A 24,097-nucleotide genomic window follows, 5' to 3' on the forward strand; every position below is an offset into this window, starting at 1 on the left:
AAGCTGTTCCGTCCAACAGTGCCTTAACGGAAGGCAAGGGCCGCCCCTGGGGGGACCATAAACTGGCAGGAAGCAGCACCTGGCCCGTAGTAGGTGCTTGTCCAGAGAGTAAAGAGCCATCAGCTCTGGGTTGCCCGCCTCTCGGTGGCAGGGAGTGGCCCGGGCAGGTGGCGGCCCAGGTGTGCGGCCCACAATGACATACCCCATGTGACACACTTTTGGCCAAAATTAGTAAACTTTATTTAAACTTCAAAAAATAAAATAACAGACAAAAGGCAGCTTTAGCTTTGCTCTTCCCGAGGATCAGCTAGAACGACCCAGAGCAGGGACTACCACTAAGAAGTTAACATCCCCTCTACCCCCAATCAAGCCACAGGCACGGAGGGAGCCTCGATGTGGGGACAGGCCTGGGGCGGGGGGGGCAGGAAGGAGACCCCCGCGGCCAGGAGAGTGGGTTCTGAGTCGGCACAGGTGGAGAACAAGACAAGAAGCCCCAGCGGGAACGGGACCAGAACGTCAACAGGAACTTTGTCACAGGCGCTATGTACAAGGGAGGCGGGCTGGGGGCCTGCGCCCCGCGAGGGCACCGCCCGGGCTGCCCTGCGCCCCGCGCGCCCTCAGTTCTCCTCATCGCTGTCGTCCGGGCTGATGGCCGGACTGGTGAGGCTGTAGGTGGGGCTGGTGGGCGAGTAGCCCGGGGAAGTGGGTGAGTAGGTGGAGCCTTTGGGGGACGTGGGCGAGTACGTGGGGCTGGTGGGCGAGTACTTGGGGGACGTGGGCGAGTAGGTGGGGCTGGTGGGTGAGTACTTGGGGGAGGTCGGGGTGTAGACCGGAGAGGTCGGCGAGTAAGTCGGAGATGTGGGCGAGTACTTCGGGGTGGTGGGCGAGTAGGTGGGGCTGGTGGGCGAGTACTTGGGGGAGGTGGGCGAGTACTTCGGGCTGGTGGGTGAGTACTTGGGAGAGGTCGGGGTGTACTCTGGGGAGCTGGGGCTGTACGAGGGGCTGGTGGGGGTATACTTCGGCGAGGTCGGGCTGTAGCTCGGGGAGCTGGGGCTGTAGCTGGGGGAGCTCGGGGTATAGGTCGGAGACTGTGGTGTATATCGTGGGCTTGACGGGGAGTAGCTGGGTGAGGTCGGGGAGTAGCTGGGGGAAGTTGGAGAGTAACTTGGAGACGTTGGGCTGTAGTTAGGGCTCGTGGGCGTGTAGTTGGGACTAGTCGGGGAGTAGCTCGGTGACGTCGGACTGTAGCTGGGAGATGTCGGGGTGTAGTTGGGACTGGTTGGAGAATAGTTAGGGCTGGTTGGCGAGTAGCTCGGGGACGTGGGAGAGTAGCTCGGGGACGTGGGAGAGTAGCTCGGGGACGTGGGAGAGTAGCTCGGGGATGTCGGTGAGTAGCTGGGAGAGGTGGGCGAATAGCTAGGAGAGGTCGGGGAGTAGCTGGGCGAGGTCGGGGAGTAGCTGGGAGAGGTCGGGGAGTAGCTGGGAGAAGTGGGAGAGTAGCTTGGGGAAGTTGGAGAGTAGCTGGGAGAGGTTGGGGAGTAGCTAGGCGAAGTCGGGGAGTAGCTGGGTGAGGTCGGGGAGTAGCTGGGCGAGGTCGGGGAGTAGCTGGGCGACGTGGGGCTGTAGTTGGGACTGGTTGGAGAGTAGGATGGAGAGGTGGGGGAGTAGGAAGGTGAGGTGGGGGAGTAAGAGGGACTCTGAGGCGTATAGCCTCCAGGGGAGCGAGGCTCATAGGCGGGTGATGTCGGGGAGTAGCTGGGAGACATAGCACCACCTGTGGGGGAAAAGAGCCAGGAGTTCAGCAACGGAAAGTCACCCCGAAGGAAGGATTGGGGAGGAAGGGACTTGGCCCCGACCGACAGGGACAGCTCACCTGGCGAGGGAATGTATGGGCTGGAGGGGCCGGGCGAGCCCGGGGAGCCTGGCGTGGGAGACCAGGCAGGTGAGTAGCCGGGGCTGAAGCCGCTGGCGTCAGAGGCGGCGCTGGGGGAGAAGCCGGCTGCCCCCGGAGTCATTCCACTCCCTGCGAAGCGCAACAGGAGTTCAAACCAGAGCTAGAGCCCCGCAGCATCCCCAGATCTCCCCGACGGGGTTCCACCTCACCCCCACAGCCCACCCGCCTCTGACGACCCAGACAGAGGCCCTTCCTCGCAGGCCGGGTCACTCACCGACACTGGGGGACCAGGCGCCATAGGCCGGGGTTGCGCCCTGGTTCCAGGGTGTCATGGCCGGAGAAATCCCTCCCATGGGGCTGGGCGCGGAGCCGAAGAACATGCCAGTGGCTGCGGAGAAGCAGGGGGAGTCCTGAGCACCGTGCCCGGGACCGGCCTCCCCACCCCCGCCCCCGGGCCAGGTCTGGGCAGCAGGGGGGCAGCTACTCACGTCCGGCGGCCCCCAAGCCGGGGATGTTGGTGGGGATCTCCATGCCGTACTTGCACTTCTCGGCGTCGAGCAGGAGGTCGAAGCAGCCGGTGCCGGCCGGGGCGAGCTGGCCCAGCATGATGTTCTCGGACACCCCCTTCATGGGGTCGCTTTCTCCGTGTGCGGCCGCCTCCATCAGCACGTCCACCTGCACAACGGGCCGACGGGGGCCCATGAGACAGCTCCGCACCCCGTGCTCCGAGGGGTCGCTGCCCAGGTCCCTCTGGCGCACCCCGTCTTCCTACAGCGCTCCCCGCCCTCTCTCCATCCGCCCCCCTGCTCCGTTGTTACCGTTTCCTCAAAGGAGCACTTCATGAGAGGCCCGGTATCCTGGCGGTTGACCCCATGTCGGGTGATGGCCATCAGGTGACCGCGACAGGTCATGGTGTCACACAGCAGAGCCAAGTGGCGGTAATTGACATAGGAACCGTCAAAGGAGATGACGTGGTACAGCTCCCGCTCCAGAGCCTTCCGCACGGCTTCGATGCCCAGCACCTGGCACGGCAGGGGGGGCAGTGAAGGGACAAGACCCAGGAGCTCTACTCTCCCCCAGCTCCTCCTGCCACCCGGAACCGCGGAGGGACAGCCAGGGGTCGCAGCCGCCCACACGCAACACGGGACTCAGCTCTGGACAAACGTGAGCGAGCAAACGCCCAGAGAGAAGGCGGGGGCGGCTTCCTGCCGGATACCCCGGGATCCCGGGAAGAGAGCGGGGCAGCGGCGCGACAGGGGCTCACCGTGAAGATCTCCACGATGTCGTTGGACGTGGTGCGCACGGGGTCCACGTCCTTCTCACTCAGCACCCGCATCAGGCTCACGCCGTCCGTCTCCAGGATCCACTCCTGCAGGGCCTTGAACTCCCCATCCTCGGTGATGATGATCTTCTTCTTGTTGTCCGTCTGCGGCAGGTGCATGTACACCTGTGGGGGAGGGGGGTGAGCGGCGGGGAGAGGGGGCGGGGGGGGGGGGGGCGCGGGGGGGGGAGGGGCGCGCTGACCTTGCTGATCTGCTCGATGCCCTGCAGGGTCATGTCGGTCAGCATGTTGGACTCGATGCAGCGCAGGAAAACGTCATCATCCATCTTGTCCACCACCTCCTCCTCCTGCAGCGAGAGCGAGGCCCCGGGGCCTGGAACCCTCCACCCTCCTCCTCTCCCCACGCTCACCCCGGACCCCAGCCGCCCCGGGGGCCTGAGAGGCACGTCAGGCCCCAGACTCTGCCCTCCGTGGTCCCCGACATTACTTTTTAGCGAGGTTTCACGATTCTGAGAGAGACCCAGGGAAGGCTCCCGCAGCCCGCCTTCTGCACAGGCTTTCCGGAGCTCGGGTGCTCCAAGGGCGCCTGCGGCCCCCCCTCCCAGCTCACAGTGGTCGCCACCCGGGCAGCAAAGGGCTCCCGTGGGCAACCGTCCTCTCCTCCCGCCCAGCCCCACCACGACCCCTGGATCTACTCTCCCACCGTTCAGCGCGTGTTTGTGCCCCGGGCAGCCGGGAGCCGTGCCCAGGACTGAAGTCACCACTCCGGGCGTACTCTCCGAGCCCGCGGCACCTGCTGTCACCCGCCTTCCGCGAGACGCGCTAGCCTTGCCCTCCGCCCTCACACGGGAACCTCTCCGAGGGACAGCCCAGGGCCTCCCCTGCTTCAACGCCACCTGTTGGGGCCACACAGCTGCTGCCTCAACTTTCAAGTGGTTTTGCTGCTACAAGTTTCGGAAATCCCTGCCGGCCTCCACGCCGCTTTCACGCCTCTGCTCGCCAGAGACGCCGCCCCCTGGTCTCCTCACCTCTTGCATCTTGTTCTCGTCGCTGTTCATGATCCGGATGCGCAGCACCAGCTTCTCGGCGTTGTCGTCATTAAAGATGCAGTTCAAGTCGTCGCCGAAACCTGGTGCGCAGAAGGGGCCGTGAGAAGGACGGTGGCCGCGGGACTCTCCCCGATGGCGCTCTTCCAGTTTCCCCTGCCCCTCCCAGAACCCTCGAGAAGAAAGGTTAACACGGAGTAGGCCCACGGAAGGGGGAGGGTTGGGGGCTCACTGGGGACCGGCAGGCGGTGCCGGGACAGATGCAAGGCCCAGGCACCCTTACCCGCATTGATCTTCTCGGCAATCTGCTCCATGGTCAGCTTCCGGTCGGTCATGTGCTTCCGGTCCAGCTCCACCCGCAAAAGCCAGGGGGAGATGCGGGCCACGTCGAAGTCGGGCATCTCGTAGTAGACATTCACCCACTCCTGATCCTCTGCCACCACCGTGCTCTGGGGGTTGGGGTCGTAGTAGATGGCCGTGTTGGCGGTCACCTTCCTCAGTGTCGTATGCTCCAGACGGCACAGAATGTCCTGGGGACGGCAGGGGTGGGGGACACAGGCATGTAGGGGGCTCTGAAGGCTTCTGCAAGCCCTCCCTGCAGAGACAACGCGTTCAAGGGCGAGAGGGCTCCCCCTCTTGCTCCTACCAGAAGCCAAGCCACCCAGCCCCTACCTTGGCTCTCTCAGCGTCTCGAGCCGACTGGCCCAGCAGGAAGACGGTGAGCGAAGGTGTCTTCGGCTTCTTGGAGATGTTGATGAGCTCCTTGAGACGGGGCACACCCAGGGTCACGTTCTTGGCAGACACGCCGGCATAGTGAAAGGTGTTCAAGGTCATCTGGGTGGCAGGTTCTCCAAGGGACTGTGCGGCCAGGGCGCCCACCATCTCCCCAGGATGGGCCTATGGAGCAAGAAAAGCCGGCATCAGAGAAAGCGAGCACCTCCCTTCCCGCGAGGGACGACGAGCTGCAGTCAGGACAGCGACATGGGTGCTGGGACAGGACAGGAACCCGACACAGCGAGTTGGACTCGTGCGCCCCTTCCTCCTCACCTTCCGTGCCACACGCCCAGGGGGCGGCCCTGGGCTACCTGAGACCCTAACTTCTAGAGCGTGCTCAAGTCATGGGCTGAACACCGGGTCGCATCAGTGTTCCAAGTGGGGGGCTCCCCGAAGGTTCTGTTCACTGAGGTTACAACCACACACCATCAGCTCTAACCTTCCCACGAGAGTCCTAGTGCACACGGCCCGTGCAGGCGGGCTCCGCTCACGCGGCCACTGAAGGCTCACGCCGTCTACCGGCTCGGCACCTCTTGCCCCGACCACAGAGCGCTCCTCTGTGCGGTGCTGGCCGTCCTGCTCACCCATTTGCGGACGGGTGTTCTGGCTGTTTCCGCAGCGTGGCTGTTATGAACGATGGGGCTACGGTCGTCGGTGTGCTGCGTTTTTGTGCACAAGCTGTCCAGTCCTGGGTACGTTCCTAGGAGTGGATCTGCAGGTTCAAACGGTACCTGCGTCTACTCTGCCACGAAGCACCAGGCCGTGACCCTCCGTGGCCCCGCAGTGGCTGCACCGCCCGCAGCAGCGGCCCAGGAGAATTCCCATGGCTCCATGACCTCGCCCACAGCCTCTTTCCACCCTAACTCGAGGGGCACGAGGTGGTGGCTCACGGGGCTGCAGCTGCGTTTCCTGGGCAGCTCACGACGCTGACCATCTCTTCTCCCACATGTACGGGTCGCTTACGTATATTCTTTGCGGGAAGGTGTCTACCCAAGGCCTTAGCTCTCTGTTGCTGACTCGCAGCAGTCCTTTATGTATTCTTCATGCGGGATGACGGGCAAAGCTTTCCCCCCGTTCTGGGTCGTCTTCTCACTCTCCTGCCGGTGTCCTCTGAAGCACAGGATTTTCATTTGGCTGAAGCCCCGTCTTGTTTTGTGCTCTTTAGCCAGACGCTTTCCGTGTCAAACCAAAGACTCCACTGTCTAATCAAAGATCATGAAAATTTACACCACGTTTCCTTCTAGAACTTTTTACAGCTTGAGCTCTTATATGTAGATCTTCAATGTATTTTGAAGAAATGTGTCTACACAGCGTGAGGTCGGGATCCAACTTCAGCATTTTGCACATGCATGCCTAGCTGTCCCAGCACTACTATTTTTTAAAGTTTATTTGAGAGAGAAATGGAGCATGCGTGGGGGAGGGCAGGGCAAGAGAACCCCAAGCAGATTCCCCCACCCCCCCGAGCTGAGTGCAGAGCCCGACATGGAGCTTGATCTCACAACCCCTGAGACCATGACCTGAGCTGAAACCAGGAGTTGGATTAATGGCTGAAGAACCCAGTGAGGCCCCCAACCTCATTTGCTGAAAAGACTTATTTGCTCCCGTGCAACGACTTGGCACCCTCGACAAAAATGTAACAACTGTAGGGGTCCCTGGGTGGCTCAGTCATTGAGCATCTGACTTCAGCTCAGGTCATGATGCCAGGGTCCTGGGATCGAGCCTCGCACTGGGCTCCCTGCTCAGCGGGAAGCCTGCTTCTCCCTCTCCCACTCCCCCTGCTTGTGTTCCCTCTCTGACTGTCTTTAACTGTCAAATAAATAAATAAAACCTTAAAAAAATAAACAAAAAAAACACCCCACAGAACTGTAAACGTGAGGGCTTAACTTGCAAGCTGCAACTCGAGTTCTGTGCACCGGTCTCTATATCCTCACGTGAGCACCGCGTGATCCTGAGACGTGTAGCTCTACGGGGATATCTGAAATCGGGAAGTGGGAGTCCTCCAAGCTGTTCTTTTCCTAGACCGTCTGGCTACTCTGAATCCTCTGCAACTCCCTATAAATTTCAGGATCAGCTTATATATCTCTGCAAAAAAGGCAGCCGGGCTCTGCCAGGGACAGTGCTGGGTCTGTAGATCACTTTGGGGATTATGGCCATTTAGCAGCACAAATCTTGTAATCTGCCCACACCCGATGTCGTCCTGCTCACTTAAGCCTTCCTTCTTTCAATCACATTCTATAGTGTTTCCCGATGCGTTTTAATTATTTGATTTATAAAAGCGGATTACCGCGCATGTATTCAGAGCCGTGCCTGTAAGACATTTCTGTATTCCCACTGCCCTGTAAAAACCTCCCTTGGAGGGGCGCCTGGGTGGCTCAGTGGATTAAGCCGCTGCCTTCGGCTCGGGTCATGATCTCAGGGTCCTGGGATCGAACCCCGCGTCGGGCTCTCTGCTCCGCAGTGAGCCTGCTTCCTCCTCTCTCTCTGCCTGCCTCTCTGCCTACTTGTGCTCTCTCTCTCTGTCAAATAAATAAAGTAAAATCTTTAAAAACAAAACAAAACAAAAAAACCTCCCTTGGACACAGTGCTGGTCTCTCCCAGTATGTCTGAACCTCTTTTCTGCTCACTCCCCCAGTCCCTTACCTCCACCTAAACCGGAATTCCGCACACACCAGGCACTTTCAGAAAAGAAAGAACGATTCTCCCATTTCCCATCCCAGCCACGTGGCTTCTTTCTGGTACGACTGCCCGTCCCGGAGTCGTCACCCATCCGTCCAAAAGCCCAGTGTCTGTGTCTGAGACATGGAAACAGCCCGCCAGGGAAGGAGGCACAAAGCCCCCCACGCGGGACTCGGCAGAGCACAGACCCTCAGTGACCGAGAGCCACACCCAGGCGCTGGTGGGCGAAGGCAGGCTGTGCTCAGGTCAGAGCAGAGGAAAGCAAGGCTGGGCTGAGACCACCACTTACGATGGCTTGGTTGAACTTGGACTCGATCTCCCCGAGCAGCCAGTCAAATGCCTCCCCACTGAGCCGGAACTCCTCGGCCATGCGGCGGGAGCAGAGCGTGGAGCGCAGGTGGATGTTGAAGAGGAGCGTCGCGTTCTCCTGCGCCTGCCGGCTCAGGGGGTCGTCCCCGTTCACGATCACCAGCTTCTTGCTCAACTCCTTGACTCCTGGGGGCCAACGGAGGTGAAGAGAGGGTAGACCGTGGCCTGGCTCACTCTGTTCCCGCAGCCTGGCCCAGGGGTCCCCGGGCCGCTACTCACCCTCTACGACCTTGATGGGGTGCAGGTCGGACGGCAGACGGGGGTTGATGTGGAAGATTTTCTGGGCGTTCCAGATCATGCGCAGCAGGTTACAGGGCAGGACCACCTGAAGGGGGGCGGCAGGGGGTGTCACGAGCGGGGCACGTCCTCACAAGGACAGCAGCACCCCAGCCCCGCCTTCCTGCCTCTCGCACCTTGCTGTCGCCAGTAGGGAAGATGACCCTGAGCACCTCCCGGTCCTCGCGCATGCGCTCGAACTCCCGCTCCAGCTCGTTCTGGATGTGCGCGTTGCTCAGCACGTCCTTCACCAGGTCCTCCTGCAGGGTGCGCCGCAGCGCCCTCTCGTTCGTGTAGTCGAAGCGGAACCTGCGGACGGCAAGAGGGGTCAGGGGCAGGCGGGCCCAGACCTGGTCCCTGCAAGGAGCACCGCGAGGCTCCGAGCCGCAAGGCCTGCAGAACCGGGCTCCAGGGCCAAGCGTCTAGGGCAGAGAAATTCATGGTCTAGGCCCCAGGGCTGCCAGCAGGACCCGAGCTGGGGCCAGGCCACCTGAGCTTGCTCGGACGCCATTGGGCACCGGGCGGGGTGGGTCTCAGGTCGGCCCCCACTTGTGCACCTGCCGTCACCAGGAGGGACAAAGGGCCCTAAGAGGGCAGCTGGCCGCAAGGCACACGCTGGGCAGGCAGCATCTCTGCACTCAGTGAGGGGTGTCCTAGGAGGCCAGTCGAGAGCCCCAAGGCCAGGACCCGCCCGCTGCGGCCTCCTCACTTCTTCTCAAAAGCCTTATGGGACGGCTTCAGGGTGGCCAGGTTCTGGAACTCGACGCTCTCGCCGGCCAGGCCGTCCTCGCCGTATCGCAGCTGCACCACCTGGTTGATGGAGTTGCGCACCGTGGCGTCATACTTCACCATCACCGACTCCATGGACTTGATGAGCCGCCGCTGGATGTACCCTGCGCAGGGGGGAGGGGTATGGGTGCGTGCGCAGGGGGCGCCGACGCCTCCAACCACCGACCCTCACAAGAGACACACCCCCAGCCCGGCCCCCACATGAATGCCACGCCCACCACCAGCTGGAGGCAGGGCCTAGAGGAGGCCCTGGGGAACCAGCCCCCAGGGGACAAGTCACGAGAGACCTCGGGCCCTGTCCCTGCACCAGAGAGTGCTGCAGGGGGCCATGCGTGTCCCACGGGCCACCTCCCCGGCTTCGGAGCTCCAACTGCTACTCTTTCCACGAGAGACAAAATCCCCGGCCCAGGAACCCCCCCCCCACAACCACGGGGGCCCCCCCCGGCAGCAGCGCGGGCCAAGGCCTCACCAGTCTCGGCAGTCTTGACAGCCGTGTCGATGAGCCCTTCACGACCCCCCATGGCGTGGAAGAAGAACTCGGTGGGCGTGAGGCCGGCCAGGTAGGAGTTTTCCACGAAGCCGCGGCTCTCGGGCCCATAGTCGTCCTTGATGAAGTGAGGCAAGGTCCTATGCTTGAACCCAAATGGGATCCGCTTCCCTTCCACGTTCTGCTGTCCCACGACGGCAATGACCTGGGGAACGAGGGGGGATGCACCTGACTCCCTCTGCTCGAGGAGCCCATGTTCCCAGCACGCCGCCCCGTCACAGCTTCCCCGCGGCCCGCATCTGGAGGGACGAGGCTCCCCACCTGGGAGATGTTGATCTTGGAACCTTTGGCCCCAGACACGACCATGGACTTGAAGTTGTTGTATTCAGACAGGGACTTCTGGGCAGAGGAGCCGGTCTTGTCTCGGGCGTCGTTGAGAATGCGGTTCACCTGGTTCTCGAAGGTCTGGCGCAGGGTGTTCCCAGGGGTGGGCTCCAGCTCGTTGTTGTGAGCTTTCTCGATGACCTGGGTGTGAGGGAGGCGGCAGGGCTCGGCGTGGGCTCTGCTCCCCCTCCCCTCACACCCACCCGGCTGTCCCCGACATCCCCTCCACGTGTCAGAGCGACTGTCGCTGGGTCTCGGCCGACCTTCCTCTCACCTCTATCACATCTTGCTTGGCCTTCTTAATAGTGTTCTGGATGTCCTGGTAGGTCTTGGAGTCAGCAATGGAGTCCCCAATGCCAATGGTGTGACCTAGGGATACGGAGCGGCATCACCAACACCCTCCTTATGCTCCCCCCCAAAACCTGGAATGGAATCACAGCCAAGACACTTGGCGGTGGGACCCCAAATCCAAGCAGGAAAGCAAAGGACGGCAGAACGGGAAGAAGAGGGAGTCCGGACTCCAGGAGCCGGCTCGCTGGAACCCTCCGCTCACCCTCGATCAGCAGCCAGTTGTTGATGACGGTCTGAATGTTGGAGTAGAAGAGGCGAGTGACGTCGTGGCCCATCTCCAGGTACGAGATGTGCACCAGCGAGCCGGCCGACGTGCCCAGAGACTTCTTACACAGGATGCCCATGATCAGCTCCCCGTTCTCCACCACCACCTGCGCACAAAGCACCCCACTCGAGGCCCCCGCGGTGGCGCCCCTGTCCAAATCCTGCCTCCACCCAGGAGGCCAGGTCCTACCTTGGTGTCCCCGGGAGAGATGTGCTTGTAAGGCCCGCTGTCCTCGTCGTCGGGATGGGTGCTGTGGGTGCGGATACAGTTGATGTGGCCGGGGATGATGAGGGAGAAGATCTGTTTGCCCGTCCACAGGGGCCGTGGCTTCAGGATGGCTGGCTGCGGCACCTTCCCGTCCCACGTGGACAGGAACATCAGCAGGTTCATCACCTCCCCCTGCGCCAGGACGAGCAACGGCAGCTTTCAGCGCTGGGGCCGCGCCGGGGAAGGTCGCGAGCCCGCGGGTGAGAGCGGACTGGGGAGGCAGACGCCAGAGAGAGGGTTTCCCAAACTTTTAATGACAAATTCATTATGACCAGGAGACTCTGCATCTCTCTTCTCTTGAACAATAAACATAAACTACTTCTAATAATTATAAAACGACCCGGGCTTATATATATATATATATATATATATATATATATATATATAATTATAAAACGACGGGGGGGCTCAGTGGGTGAAGCCTCTGCCTTCGGCTCAGGTCATGATCTCAGGGTCCTGGGATCGAGCCCAACACCGGGCTCTCTGCTCAGCGGGGAGCCTGCTTCCCTCTCCGACTCTGCCTGCCTCTCTGCCTACTTATAATCTCTGTCAAATAAATAAACAAAACCTTAAAAAAGAAAAAAAAAAAGACCAAAGAGAAAGGAAAGAAATAAAACAATTAGATCACCTGTTTTCTTTCACCTTTGCTTTCTAACAGCAGTTGAAATTACACATCTTAAAAAATTAAATGGGGAAAAAAAAATAAAATAAAATAAAAAACTGAATTGGGTGCTAAAGCCATAAACCCTTTCTGGCCCCGGACGTCCTAACCGCCTCCCCTCTCCCGCCGGGGACACAGGTCGGTGTGGGGCAGGTCAGTGCACACGTCCCAGCTCTTCCTCCCCGGCGTCCCGTCACCACCCCGGTCACAGTGCCCATCCAAGCTAGGCCCCCTCCCCAGGAGCACGCACCCGTTCCAGAAAGACGTCTCTCTTGGTGAATTTGCGCACCGCCGTGAGCGTGTCCTGCACGATGCCCATGACAGGCCGGTTGCTCTGCGGCGTGACGATCATGCGCGGTACCATGGCCAGCTCCTGGATCTCCGCCCGCGTCTCCAGGGACTGGGGCAGGTGCAAGTTCATCTCGTCCCCGTCGAAGTCCGCGTTGTAAGGGGTTGTCACGCTGCAGTGACCGAGAGAAGCTGGACTCGGATCGGCCGCAGGGAAGCGTCAGGCAGCCGCTTGGCCCCACCCGCCACCCACAGCCAGGGGGACGGACCTCAGATTTAAGCGAAAAGTAGACCAGGGGAGGATGCGGACCCGATGCCCCATCATGGACATTTTGTGCAAAGTCGGCTGGCGGTTGAAGATGACAATGTCTCCGTCACACATGTGCCGTTCCACCTAGGGAGGCAAGTGGAGGCTCAGAGGAGGGGGCTTGCTACGAGCAAAAGGCCATGGGCCGGAAATGCTCTGCAGGTGGAAAGACGATGGAAGGGTGCAATTTCACGTGGAACACGCAGTGATCAGCCTTCTGGGCCGGACGCCACAGAACAAAGCGCAGCATCACCCAGCCTCAAGGAATTCCGGTGCGGGTGGGGATACACAGACACTGCACTCTGCCTTCTGCCCCGCTCCTCCCTGGACCGACCACATACACCCAGGGCACCGCACTCGGGCCAGCGCGCTCCCCACCCCAGCTACCACAGATTGTTAAGGACAGCAGGGGTCTTTTAGACACGCCCCAGGCCAGACCCTAAGGAACAGGACAGCCTCAGAGGGCTCCTGCTCCAGAGAGCTTCCTGCTGGGGGCAGGGAGAGGCCCCGGCCTGCCACGTGCCTTGTAGCCGGTCTGCAAGTGAAGGTCACTGGGCTTGGGGTGGAAACGCAGGTCGATCCGGTCGCCGTTGTCCCGGATGATGTACTTGGCCCCCGGGTACTGGCTGTTCCCCCTGCGCACCAGCTCCTGGAGTCTGCAGAGGGCAGAGGTGCGCTGAGCACAGAGCTCCCCGAAGCCCTGCTGCCGCCTGCCCGCACCCCAGAGCCCCAGTGGAAGTGCTCTCTGCCCCGGGCTCCCAGCTCCCCACGTGTGTCCCCCCCCCCCCACACCCCTCTGCCCTGCATCCCTGCCCCAGCTGGAGGCCAAGCCCACCTGTCGATGTTGAAGGGCGTGACAATCTCCGCGAAGGTCATGTTGGCAGCGATGGAGCGAGGCACGCCCACCTGGTCAATGGAGAGGTTGGGGTCGGGGGTGATGACGGTGCGTGCCGAGAAGTCTACTCGCTTGCCCATGAGGTTCCCTCGGACCCGGCCTTCCTTGCCCTTCAGCCGCTGCTTCAAGGACTTGAGGGGGCGCCCCGACTTCTGCATGGCCTGTGAGGAGACGGGGCGGGTGCACCGCGCGGTCAGCCCGGGCTCCCCCTCGCTGCCTCCCGCTCGGGCGCAGGGCGGCCAGCGCAGGGACTCACGCGGGGCAGGCCGGGCAGCTCGTTGTCCACCATGGTGGCCACGTGGAACTGCAGGAGCTTCACGTCCTCGGCGATGACGTGCGCCGCCGCGCCGTTCTGCTCGTTGCGCCGTAGCTGGTTGTTGATTTTCACGATGTCTGCCAGCTTGTGCGTCAGGTCGTCCTACGGCCAGAGGTCCGAACGGTCACTGCCCCGCGGGTCCAGGCGCGCACCTCCCGCGCACGGAAGCACCGCCGTGATCTCCAACCATGCCACGTGCCTCGTGCGAAGGCACACGGCAGGCAGGCAGCTCGGTCACCTGGGCCCCCGTGCTCCACCCTGGGGCTCCTGCCTGCGTCCGCCCACAGCCCGGGGGTTCCCTCCACTAGGTCAGCCAGCCACCCCGCAGAGAGGCGCCGTCCGGGAGCCGCTGACCTGGTTGCGGGCAGAGCCCTGCATCACCACGGCGGGCCGCACGGACAGCGGGGGCACAGGGAGCACGGTGACGATCATCCACTCGGGCCGCGCATAGCGGGGCTCCATGCCCAGCACGAAGCACTCCTCGTCCGAGATGCGCTTGAAGATCTCGTGTACTCGCTCCGGACTAAGCAGGATCTTCTTCTCCTGGGAGTCCTCGTTGACGTGCTTCCACTCCGCGTACAGCTCCAGGCCTGAGCGCCTGATCCGGGGCTGGTACCGCCCGCAGCCACCGTGGCCCTGCCGGGGACAGAGGGGCCGTGAGCGCGGAGACCCCGCTGGCCGCCCGCCGGCCTCCCCCCAAACCCTGGCGCTCCCGCCGGCCGCTACCTTCTCTTTGGTCAGATCCTCGTCGCCCTCCGGCTGCTCCACCCCGAACTTGTTGTCCATCTCCTCGCCGCCCTCGCAGATGTTCTTGCCCTTGCACAGGTCGTACACGTGCGTCAGCCGCTTCTTGGGCTGCCCCTTGGACTTGGCCAGGATGTCCTTGATCTTTGGGTTGTTCTGGGGACAGAGCAGAGCAGGGTCAGCCGGGCTACGCCTCGGTCCCCCCACGGAGCTACCCCTCCTCCAGGCCAGGGCCCGACCCCACTCACGGAGTCCACGAGCAGCTTGGAGCAGAAGAAACAGACGCAGCGCAGCACCTTCATCGTCTTCACCAGGAAGCCCACGTGGAACACAGGCTTGGCCAGCTCGATGTGGCCGAAGTGGCCAGGACACTCCGTCATGTTCCCTGCGGGGACACATACCTCACATCCTCGTCCTGGCTGGCACCTCAGAGGTCCCCAGGGGTCCCCACCCCGGGCCTGGTGGTCAAGGGTCCAAGCCTCCTGTCCTCCTGTGGGGACCCCACACCAGCCCCCAGCACTCACCCGCACAGGTCTGGCAGCGGCCGGTCCGCTCAATCACCCCCTGCCTCGGGTCCATCAGCCCCCCAAGCTTAGGGCGGCCTCCCTCTGTGGTCTCGGGATATTTGATTCCGCCCTCTGTCACAGACATTCGTTTCTACAGAAAAAAAAGAGGCCAGTAACAAATAAATAGGATTCCTAGTTTCCAGTCTTCACATATGAAAGCCTCAAAGGAGAAGGACGCATGAGTGGGTCTGCGCCTCTGGGGGTGCCAGCGCCGAGTATCGGGGGTCCTGGTCTCTGGGTGGCTGGGAGAGGGTGCTCAGGACTTGTGTGCAGCCGACCCTGGCATCCATATAAGCCGCCAATCTCCCGACTCAAACCCCATACACCGCTCTGGTTCAATGCCAGATTGCTGACATCCATAGGATTTACCCCCAAAAAGAATTAAGTCGTTTCAAGAAGAGGTTTAAAAAAAAAAAAAATCCCCCCTGCTTCTTCCCCAAAGCTGAAATCAAGCCCTGAATCCGGTCCCTGGCAGGGGACAGCGCTGCAGCCTGCCGAGACACGCTCAGCCCCTAGCTTCAGCCCCTGAAGCCCGCCACTGCTCGCCCGCGTCCTCGCCACCTCCTCACTCCCGAGGCCCCAGCAGCCCGAACCCATCCTTGCTCAGATGGAGATCCTGGGATGAGATGGGGCAGGCAGCTGCTGGAGCAGAAGGGTGCCCCAGGAAAGAGGTGCAGAACCGAAGGCGGAATCCCGAGAAAGGTGGGGCGTCAGACTTGAGGGATCCCCTGGGGGAAGAAGGCTGGGCTGCGGCAGGTGACGGAGCTCAGAAGCGGGTCTGGCCAAGAGGTGGGCTGCGGAGGCCTTAGTTCTCGCAGCCTTAGTTCTCGCACACTGAAAGCCAAGGACTTCGACATTAGCTGGGTCTGACCTACTAAACTTCCAAAGGGACGAACTTAAACTTAATGAAAGCTTCGGCCTGCGTGTCCCCCTCGTGCCGGGCCAACCGCCCTCTGTGCAGCTTGTTTCCCTACGCCAAGCCGCTCACCTTCTGGGAATGAGGTCCTGTCGCTCGGACAGGAGGAGTTGAGGCTGCGTCAACTGACTTGTCCGAGGCCTCCACCTCCGGGGGCCAGGAGGACTCAAACCCAACCCTGCCCGGGCCCAACACACATCCGTCCCGCTGCTCCAAGCTGCAGCGCGGACACAATGCTGGCCTCCCTGGGACTCGCCTTCTGGTGCCCAGCGCAGCACCAGCGGACTTGTCTGCTCTTCACGACTAATTGGTAATCGCATCACTGTCTGCATCTCACAGATGACGACACCAGAGGCCCAAGGACAGGCGGCCAGAAAGCGGCAGAGCCAGGATCGCGGTGCACTGTTTCCACGGCATCACCGCAGGCAAAGGGAAGGGAGCCCCTGCCGGCCCGCTGCAGTGATCCATGCCCCCTGCCGGCGCCGCAGCCCTGAAAGCAGACCCAGGAGCGGCGCCCTGCCCGGCACAGCTCGTCTGCCAGAGATGCGGGGCACCGCCTGCACGGGGACCCCGGCTGCCTCCCACCTCCGTCTCCTTCCCCCGCTCCTCCCCTTCCCGCTGCCCCTCGAACTCCACTCTGCCCCCGGGTTTTAGCTCATCCACACCCCCGAGGCAGCGGGCCTGCCATCCCGGCGTTCCCTCTACCCCGGTGACGCCCGGATCTCCGCCTGCGGGCCTCCCCTTTCTTCTCCAAAACTCTAGATTCACATATCAAACTATCTACTGAACCAAGGGGCGCCTGGGGGGCTCAGCCGGTCGAGCATCTGCCTTCAGCTCAGGTCATCATCTGCAGATCCTGGGATCGAGCCCCGCAGCGGGCGCCCTGCTCAGCGGGGAGCCTGCTTCTCCCTCTCCCGCAGCCCTCCTCGCGCTCGCTCGCTCTAACAGACAAACCGGTTACCGGGGCGTGGGCTGGAGCCGGAGGCCTCTGGTCCGCCATCCCGGCTCTGTCACACAGAACCAATAACGTCGAGTGTCTGCTTAAGCCCAGGATGCGGCAGGCGCTCAGGAAAACACCCGCCCTGATCTGATCTTGCCCCCAGCACCTGGCACGGGCCTGGCACGGGCCTGCGCCTCCCATCAGCCTCGGAGCCTCGGCTTCTTCTCCAGGCCTCAGCCACTGCCTCAGGCGGGGCCTTCCGGCCGGCTGGTATCAGGGGCTCCCCAGGCAGCCAGCCTGCCTCTCTCCATCCACCTGCACAGCTGGGGCGCCTTCTACACGGAAATCCAGTCTTCACACCTTCCTGCGTTGGCATGACGTCGAGGTCGGCAGGACAGGACAGAAACGAGCGCCTCTGCGCTCCCTAACCCTCTACCGCTGCCCGTCTCACAGCGCAGCGATCTACCGGGGCTCCGTCCTCCCCGTAGAGTACCAGCATCTCCCGGCAGCCAGCATCTCCCTGTCCTCCCGGGTCCCACCGCTCCTGGCGACTGTCAGACTGAACTCAACTGCCAGGGCCCCGGCTGCAGGGAAGCGCCTTCAGAGAGCCTGGAGAAAAGACGACGGCTGTGCCCTGCCAGCCAGGCCAGCAGTGGCCCCGTAACGGATCTGGCTGGCCACTGCGGAGCAGAAACCAGAAGGTCTCTTGATGCCAGCGGTTCCGAACATGCTCACCGAGACGACCTGACGAAGCCGCCGGAAGGCAGGCTGGGGTGACTAAGTCCACACAGCCCGGCTGCGTCTCCTTAGATACAGTTAAGGCTTCGCTCCCCTTGACGGGCACAGGAGGGCAGAAGCAAGCCTGGCTCCGGCCGCCAGGAAGGTTACCGGCGAGGGAGCGGAGGGAAATCACGCTCAGCTCCGCACCTCACCCTGCTGCAAGGCCGAGCCCACCAAGCCACCCACCTGCTAAGGACTCTTCTGCTTCCAGGCATCAAGATGGGGCCAGGGGCTGTCCTGGAAGGTTCTGGACTCTCTCCCTACCACAAGCTAACAAACTGTTACTTCGGATTAGATACAAACCACATTAGCCCCCAACCGTTCCTCTTGCTACCCCTGTGAGAGGGGTTAGGCACCCGGTGTCGTCTGACAAGGGTTAGGGTCCTGAGGTGGCGGCTGCTCCCAGGGGCTGCCCGAGGCTGCAGGACAGATGCCTGCCACAGATTCCCAGCAAATACTCTTTCTCTTTAGGGGCACCTGGCCGGCTCGTGGAGCATGTGACTTGACCTTGGAGTCCTGAGTCCAAGCCTCACACCAGGCGCAGAGATTACTGAAGAATAAAATCTTTTTTTTTTTTTTTTAAAGATTTTATTTATTTATTTGTCAAAGAGAGAGCGAGCGAGAGAGCAAGCACAGGCAAAGGGAGAAGCAGGCTCCCTGCCGAGCAAGGAGCCCGATGCGGGACTCGATCCCACGACGCTGGGACCATGATCTGAGCCAAAGGCAGCCGCTTAACCAACTGAGCCACCCAGGAGTCCCTGAAGAATAAAATCTTAAGGGCGCTGGGGTGGCTCAGATAAGCGTCTGCCTTGCACGCAGGGCACGACCCAGGGTCCCGGGATGGAGCCCCGTCCCACCCCACAGGCCAGCAGGGCTCTCGGCCCCACCGTCCGTTCCTGTTTACTGGTCTGTCTCTCCCCCTGGACTGCAACTCTCGAGGGCAAGGATCAGGTTTCCTTCGCTATCTATCAGCACCTAGCGCAGCCCAGTAAACACTCTCACCAGGTGCAGGAAATCCCACCCTTAATCCTTTTATTTTTTTTAAAGATTTATTTATTTGTTTGAGAGAGAGAGACACACACGGTGCAGGCAGGGGGAGCAGCAGGCAGAGGCGCTCCCCGCCGAGCAAGAAGCCCAAGGTGGGGGGGGGGGGCGGCTCTATCGCACAACCCTTAGGAACAGGACCTGAGCCGAAGGCAGTCGCTTAAGCAACCGAGACCCCCCACGCATCCCCCTGCCTCGGATTATAAATAACTTGAAGATAAGAATAAGCTTTTGGTCCACCAACATAGTGCACATCTAGAAAGGTATAGTATGTTCTAAATTCTTCTTGGAATAAACTGGGCATAAATAAATAACCTGGTGATATTCCCAGTAGACAATGGCTGTAACGAACAGGAGCCAACTTCTTCCTGCGTGGCCGGCTCTCTGCTCTGCCGACTTCATAGCAGCTCTGCACGGAGCCTGAGCGCGGGACCCTCCCTGCTGCCTCTCCCTCAGGACTCCGCAACATGCAACGTCCAAACCGCACCACCCAGAGGCCACAGCTCTGTCCTGAGCAAATTCCAAGAGCCCTCAGGACTGCGACACACACCCTCCCCACAATTCTAGAACACACGACTCTTAAACACCTCCTGTACCACAAGAGGCCCCTCACCCACCCTCCTATGCCCAGCGGGGCGATCTGCTCTTCCGTGGAGACACAGGAGCGCTGTCCCAGCTGCGAACGCCGCAGGGAGAAATTAAAGCCCCCCTGCGCCCCCCACCAGAGGCGGCCTCTGGTTTGTGAACAGCCAGCCCCGGGGTTTGTAAAATGCAGACACATTCTCAGTCTTCCAAGAACACCGCCTCACTCTGCATCCTGGTAACTTCCTTCTCACATCCCTGAACTTCGGTTCACAATGCCCTTGGGGGCTCAAGTGCGTCAGCAACTTTCCCAGCATTCCCGGGGTCCAGGGCCAGACGACTTAACAAATACCTATGTCCCCTACCACTTCGTAGCCATCTACAAAAACACCCATAAATAGAGATTTCAGTATGTTGATTTCAATATATTAAAGAAATATTGCTTTTATTTCCCAAATAACCATAATGACACTTCTGACACCTGTCGGCCCCGGTATAGCCTGGCAGATCTTGGAATCCGATGGGACAGCACCACCCTGATTTTTTTGGCTTGTGTTTGGGAACTGCTGAAGACCCAGCTCCCTGAGATAATGACGTCACCGAAAGGGGTTTGGCGCCACCTAATGTCGAAAGGAGACTATCAGGAACTCCCAGTTCCCAGGACAGCGGACCCTAGTTCATCTTGTACTTCTCTTGAAAATTTAAAATCTCTCACTGGGCTCGAGAACCTGCTGCAGGGGCACAGCACGGTCTGGAACAGGGGACTTAGCCTGTTGGGAAGATGTGTTCTAGTCTAGGAGCACACCCCAAGGTAACTCCACAGAACTCCTATCAGTAAATACGGAGGCAATTTATAATTTCAAACAGTATCACATCCAAACAACGTTGTGATAAAACCCTTCTACACATACCTTTGTGTCCTTTCCAATTACCTCCTTCACTCACTAATTTAACTCATTCTCATTACACCATGATTATGTACCAGGCACACTTTGAAATCCTGAAATTATACAGAGGTGAGCACAGGGTCCCTCGTGAAATTTACATTCTCCTGAGAGAGCAAAAAACAGAAAAACAGATCCTTTCAGAGAATGCCAAACTACGCAGTAAAATAAAGTCAAGACCGGGGTCAGAGGTCTCCCCATGGGCTTGGTCAGAAGAGCACGCAACTTTTTTTTTTTTTTTTTTTTGAAGATTTTATTTATTTGACAAAGAGAGAGAGAGAGATCACAAGCAGGCAGAGAGGCAGGCAGATAGAGAGGAAGGGAAGCAGGCTCCCTGCTGAGCAGAGAGTCGGAGCAGGACCCTGGGATCAGGACCTGAGCTGTTGGCAGAGGCTTTAACCCACTGAGCCATCCAGGTCCCCTAAATTTTTTTTTTTTAAGATTTTTAATTTATTTAACAGAGAAAGACAGAGCGAGAGAGGGAACACAAGCATGGGGAGTGGGAGAGGGAGAAGCAGGCTCCCCCCTGAGCAGGAGCCCATGCGGGACTAGATCCCAGGACCCTGGGACCATGACCTGAGCTGAAGGCAGATGCTTAATGATTGAGCCGCCCAGGTGCCCCGAGCATGCAACTCTTGATCCTGGGGTTGTAACCTGGAACCCACACATGGTGTACAGATTACTTAAAGACCAGGGGTTACAGGATGCAGGGGGGATGCTATTTAAACACAGTGGTCAGGAGAGCCGTGCTAACGAAAGGACAGAAAGGAGTAAGCCTGGGTAGGTCTGGACAATGCTGTGCTAGGCAGCAGGAACAGGGAGTAATAAAGTCCTTGAGGCAGGACTGCACGAACTCGCGGTGTTGGAAGAACAGGCAGGTCTTGTGCTTAAAGACCCAAAGAGGAGTTCGGCTGGTAATGAGCCGGAGAGGCAGGCGGGGCAGGATTAGCGAGGATCTCACTACAGCTCCGAGTAAGCAGTGCAGATCCTCTGAGAGGATTCCATGTGGGGGAGACACGATAAAAAAGAGCTCGCTAGCAGCTCTGCGAACAGCAGAAGGAACAGATTAGGGCTATTGCGGTACTCATGGGAAAGAGGATGGTGGGCTGGGACATGGTGGTCCGGATGGAGATGGTCATAAATGGCCGGATTCCAGGCGAGTTTGAAAGGCAGAGCTGACAGACTGACAGATGGACCAAGTGGAAGTTGTGGGCAGAAGTAGCAAATATGCCTGTCAGGTGTCTGGCCTGAGTTAGTGGGGGAATGGTATGGCCACTGTGTGCTTGCTAAACCAGGCAAGACCCGGGGAAGGGCATGCTTGAGAGGAGAAATTCAGAGCTTTTTCTTTAAGGACAAAATTTTAGAAACAGTAATGCTGGACCAAAGAACAAACATCAAACGATGGACAGAACTGTCAGACTGTCCCCCCAAAAGGCTGTTGACAGTTTATCCTGCTACCAACCATAAGCATGCCTATTTCCCAATACTTCGGCCAGCAGAGAAAAATCAGATAAAGGAAAAAACTTTAATTTGCATGTCTTTATTAGTATTTTTTAATTGACCATTTGTAACTTCTGGGAGCTGCTGATTTGTACCCTTTCTCTGTTTGTCTAGGTGTGTGCTTTTCCTGATTTGTAAGTGTTCCCTGTGTATCAAGAAACCCAACCTTGACTATCACAATGCAAATATCGTTTCCCAGGGGCGCCTGGGTGGCTCAGTGGGTTAAAGCCTCTGCCTTCTGCTTGGGTCATGATCCCAGGTCCCTGGGATCGAGCCCCGCATCGGGCTCTCTGCTCTGCGGGGATCCTGCTTCTCTCTCTCTCTCTCTGCCTGCCTCTCTGCCTACTTGTGATCTCTGTTAAATAAATGAATAAAATCTTAAAAAAAAAAATATCGTTTCCCAATCTGTCTCTTAGCCATCCATGGTGCCCCTGAAAAAGACGAGTGGCTCTTATTTTTACACAGTGAAACGTGCCCTGTTCTCCCTTGTACACAAACTGGCTCAGCCGGAGGGGCATGTGACTCCTGATCTGGGCCTTGTGAGTTCGGGCCCCCTGTTATGGTGCAGAGATCGCTTAAAATCTTAAAAAGAAAAAACGCTTCGCTCAGTGCCTGGCCACATGACAGGCCCTCAAAATTTACCGCTAATTCGTTCATTTATTACCACGAAGGGGTTCTGCCCCTGGAATCAGCCCCCACAAGCCTTCTCTATTGCGCTGGTGCTCTGCAGTTTCGCTTTTTGGATTTAAAGCTTAATAAGGCACCTGGAATTTGGTATGATGTGAGCTCAGGAGGCTCTAACTCCTGACGTAACTCTCAAGTGGCTATGCCTTGTCCTCCAGCAAAACGGTCTCCATCCACAAACACGGCCATTCTCCCTAGCTACCTGGCTCCCGCAGCTCACTCCACAAAGGAGTCCAAGTCACCAGCAGCTCCCCCCAAACCCCCTCCGCCCTGATCTCTCCCACCCCCTACTTAGCCCTCCCCCACAATTACCTTTTCAGAGGGCAACCAAAACACTACTAGTTTTGTTTTGTTTTTAATGTAAACTTGAGGTCACTCTCCGGCTTACAATTCTCCAAAGGCTTCCTCTTCCAAATAAAATCAAACTCAGGTTCCTTACCATGACTTACAACATCCCACCAGGCCTGCCCACTCTCATGCCTCTCCAGCCCATTTTGCTAACTCTCCTCACCCTTCTAAACCCCAGTCACACTGGCACTTCTTCCCACCCCTGGGACACACCAAGTTCACGGCTCCCTCGGGCCCTTTGCACCTGCTGTTTCCTCCTCTGACAAGCTCTCGGTCTGGGATCTGGGGCCCAGAGAACTGGCTGCCTCCTCTTGATCCAGGAAGCACCACCTCCCCAGAGGGGGATTCCCGCACCCTGACATCACCCGGCCCAAAGGCGCCTCACTCCTCGGTAACTCCCCTCCCCTCCATCCAAAGCACTAGCCAAGAACTCAGCTGTCTGGTTTGCTCCTTTATTTGTATGTTGACTGTCGGCCTCTCCCGCCCCCTCCCACGGACACTGTCCGTGGTAGGCAGGGTCCTCCTGCGTCTCGTCGGGTTCTGCAACCTCCGTGTCTGTCGCGTTTATCACACAGCGGGCACTCAGTGAATGGTGGTGGAAGGCCGCGGGGGAATAAAAACGTGGGGTCCCGCTTCGCATCCGAACTTGCACAGCGCCCCGCCACCCCACCCCCGGGCTGATCAACTGTCGTTCGACGTCGGCCCGGCCCCCGTCCCGAACACAGCGCCGAGCTCGCTCACACCCTCGCGACACTCGGCTCCGGCGGCCCGTCCCCCTGGCGGCCACCGTCGGGCCCCGCCCGCGCCGCGGCAGGGAGCAGAGAGCACGGCGGCTTACCAGTTCATCCGGACTGAGGACTCCGAACTGCACTCGCTTGATGGTGCGCAGCGGGCATGCGCTGTCCCCGGAGGGGGGGCCGCCCCCGTGCATCGCGGAGGCCGGCGCGCTGCGCAGGCGCAAACCTCTCTACAAAAACCCTGCGCCGCCTCCGCCTAGGTGCTCAGACCCCGTCGGGGCGGCCGCCGGGAAGGACCTCCCCGAGTTGGGAGGAAAAAGCCGGAGGAGGGAGAGGTGGGGGAGGGAAGGAGGCGGGGAAGTGAAAAAGGAGCGAAAGGAGCTCTCCTCCCCCTTTCCGGAGATTTTTCGTCTCCCAAAAAGGAAAAAAAAGAAAGGGGGGGAAGGAAAAGGTTTCGGGGGGAGGAAGGAGAAAAAGGGTAACGAATAAATAAGTAACCGGGCTCCTGAACGGCAGAGGTTACGGCAGTTTGTCTCTCCCCCTTCCGGGAGCCGCCTTCTTCTCCAACCGTCCCGGCCGCGCTCTCGGCGCTTCTGAGAGCGAACTGGCCGAATGACGCCCTTTATAGACTCGCCCCTACATCCCCGCCCCTTCCTTTCCCGCCCTCCCTTGCGCTACGGGGTCGCCTGCGCCGGCCTGCACGGAGCGCGCGCCCGAGTCGTTGGTCGGCCCTCCCCGGCTCCCTGGTTGGGCGACCTTTAGAAGGGATGCGGGGGAGGGGAACGTATTTTACCCCGCCGCCTGCCCGCTCTGCTCCCTCCCGCCCTGAGATTTAAGTTTAAAGCACCGAGGTGGAATACAGGCCGCTTTTATTCTAGTTTGGACCGTGCTTTCGTCCTCAGCAAAAGTCTCCCATGAATATTTCCCCCCCTTCCCTCCGCTGGAAAATGGTTTGTTCTGCGAATCGGTAATGAAGGAGGCGGGG

The 24,097-nt window shown here is 59.7% G+C and overlaps 1 protein-coding gene across 1 annotated transcript; it reads right to left on the reverse strand.

Moving 5' to 3' along the window:
• Nucleotides 1-224: 224 nt before the first annotated feature.
• POLR2A (RNA polymerase II subunit A) lies at nt 225-23,704 on the reverse strand. Its single transcript, XM_045984681.1, has 29 exons — nt 23,214-23,704; nt 14,596-14,728; nt 14,320-14,456; nt 14,054-14,227; nt 13,682-13,963; nt 13,268-13,429; nt 12,952-13,172; nt 12,640-12,772; nt 12,079-12,203; nt 11,772-11,982; nt 10,783-10,992; nt 10,531-10,699; nt 10,252-10,346; nt 9,915-10,118; nt 9,576-9,798; nt 9,027-9,210; nt 8,455-8,626; nt 8,261-8,366; nt 7,962-8,167; nt 4,895-5,119; nt 4,506-4,752; nt 4,205-4,305; nt 3,419-3,523; nt 3,159-3,341; nt 2,713-2,916; nt 2,383-2,569; nt 2,169-2,282; nt 1,874-2,023; nt 225-1,774 (listed from the first exon to the last, which is right to left on the reverse strand). Exons 1-29 carry the CDS (start codon nt 23,304-23,306, stop codon nt 618-620), a joined length of 5,913 nt encoding a protein of 1,970 aa, XP_045840637.1. The 5' UTR covers nt 23,307-23,704; the 3' UTR covers nt 225-617.
• Between the last annotated feature and the right edge of the window lie 393 nt (nt 23,705-24,097).

The sequence above is a fragment of the Meles meles genome, chromosome 18, assembly GCF_922984935.1.
Source record: "Meles meles chromosome 18, mMelMel3.1 paternal haplotype, whole genome shotgun sequence".
NCBI classification, from domain to species: Eukaryota; Metazoa; Chordata; class Mammalia; order Carnivora; family Mustelidae; genus Meles; species Meles meles.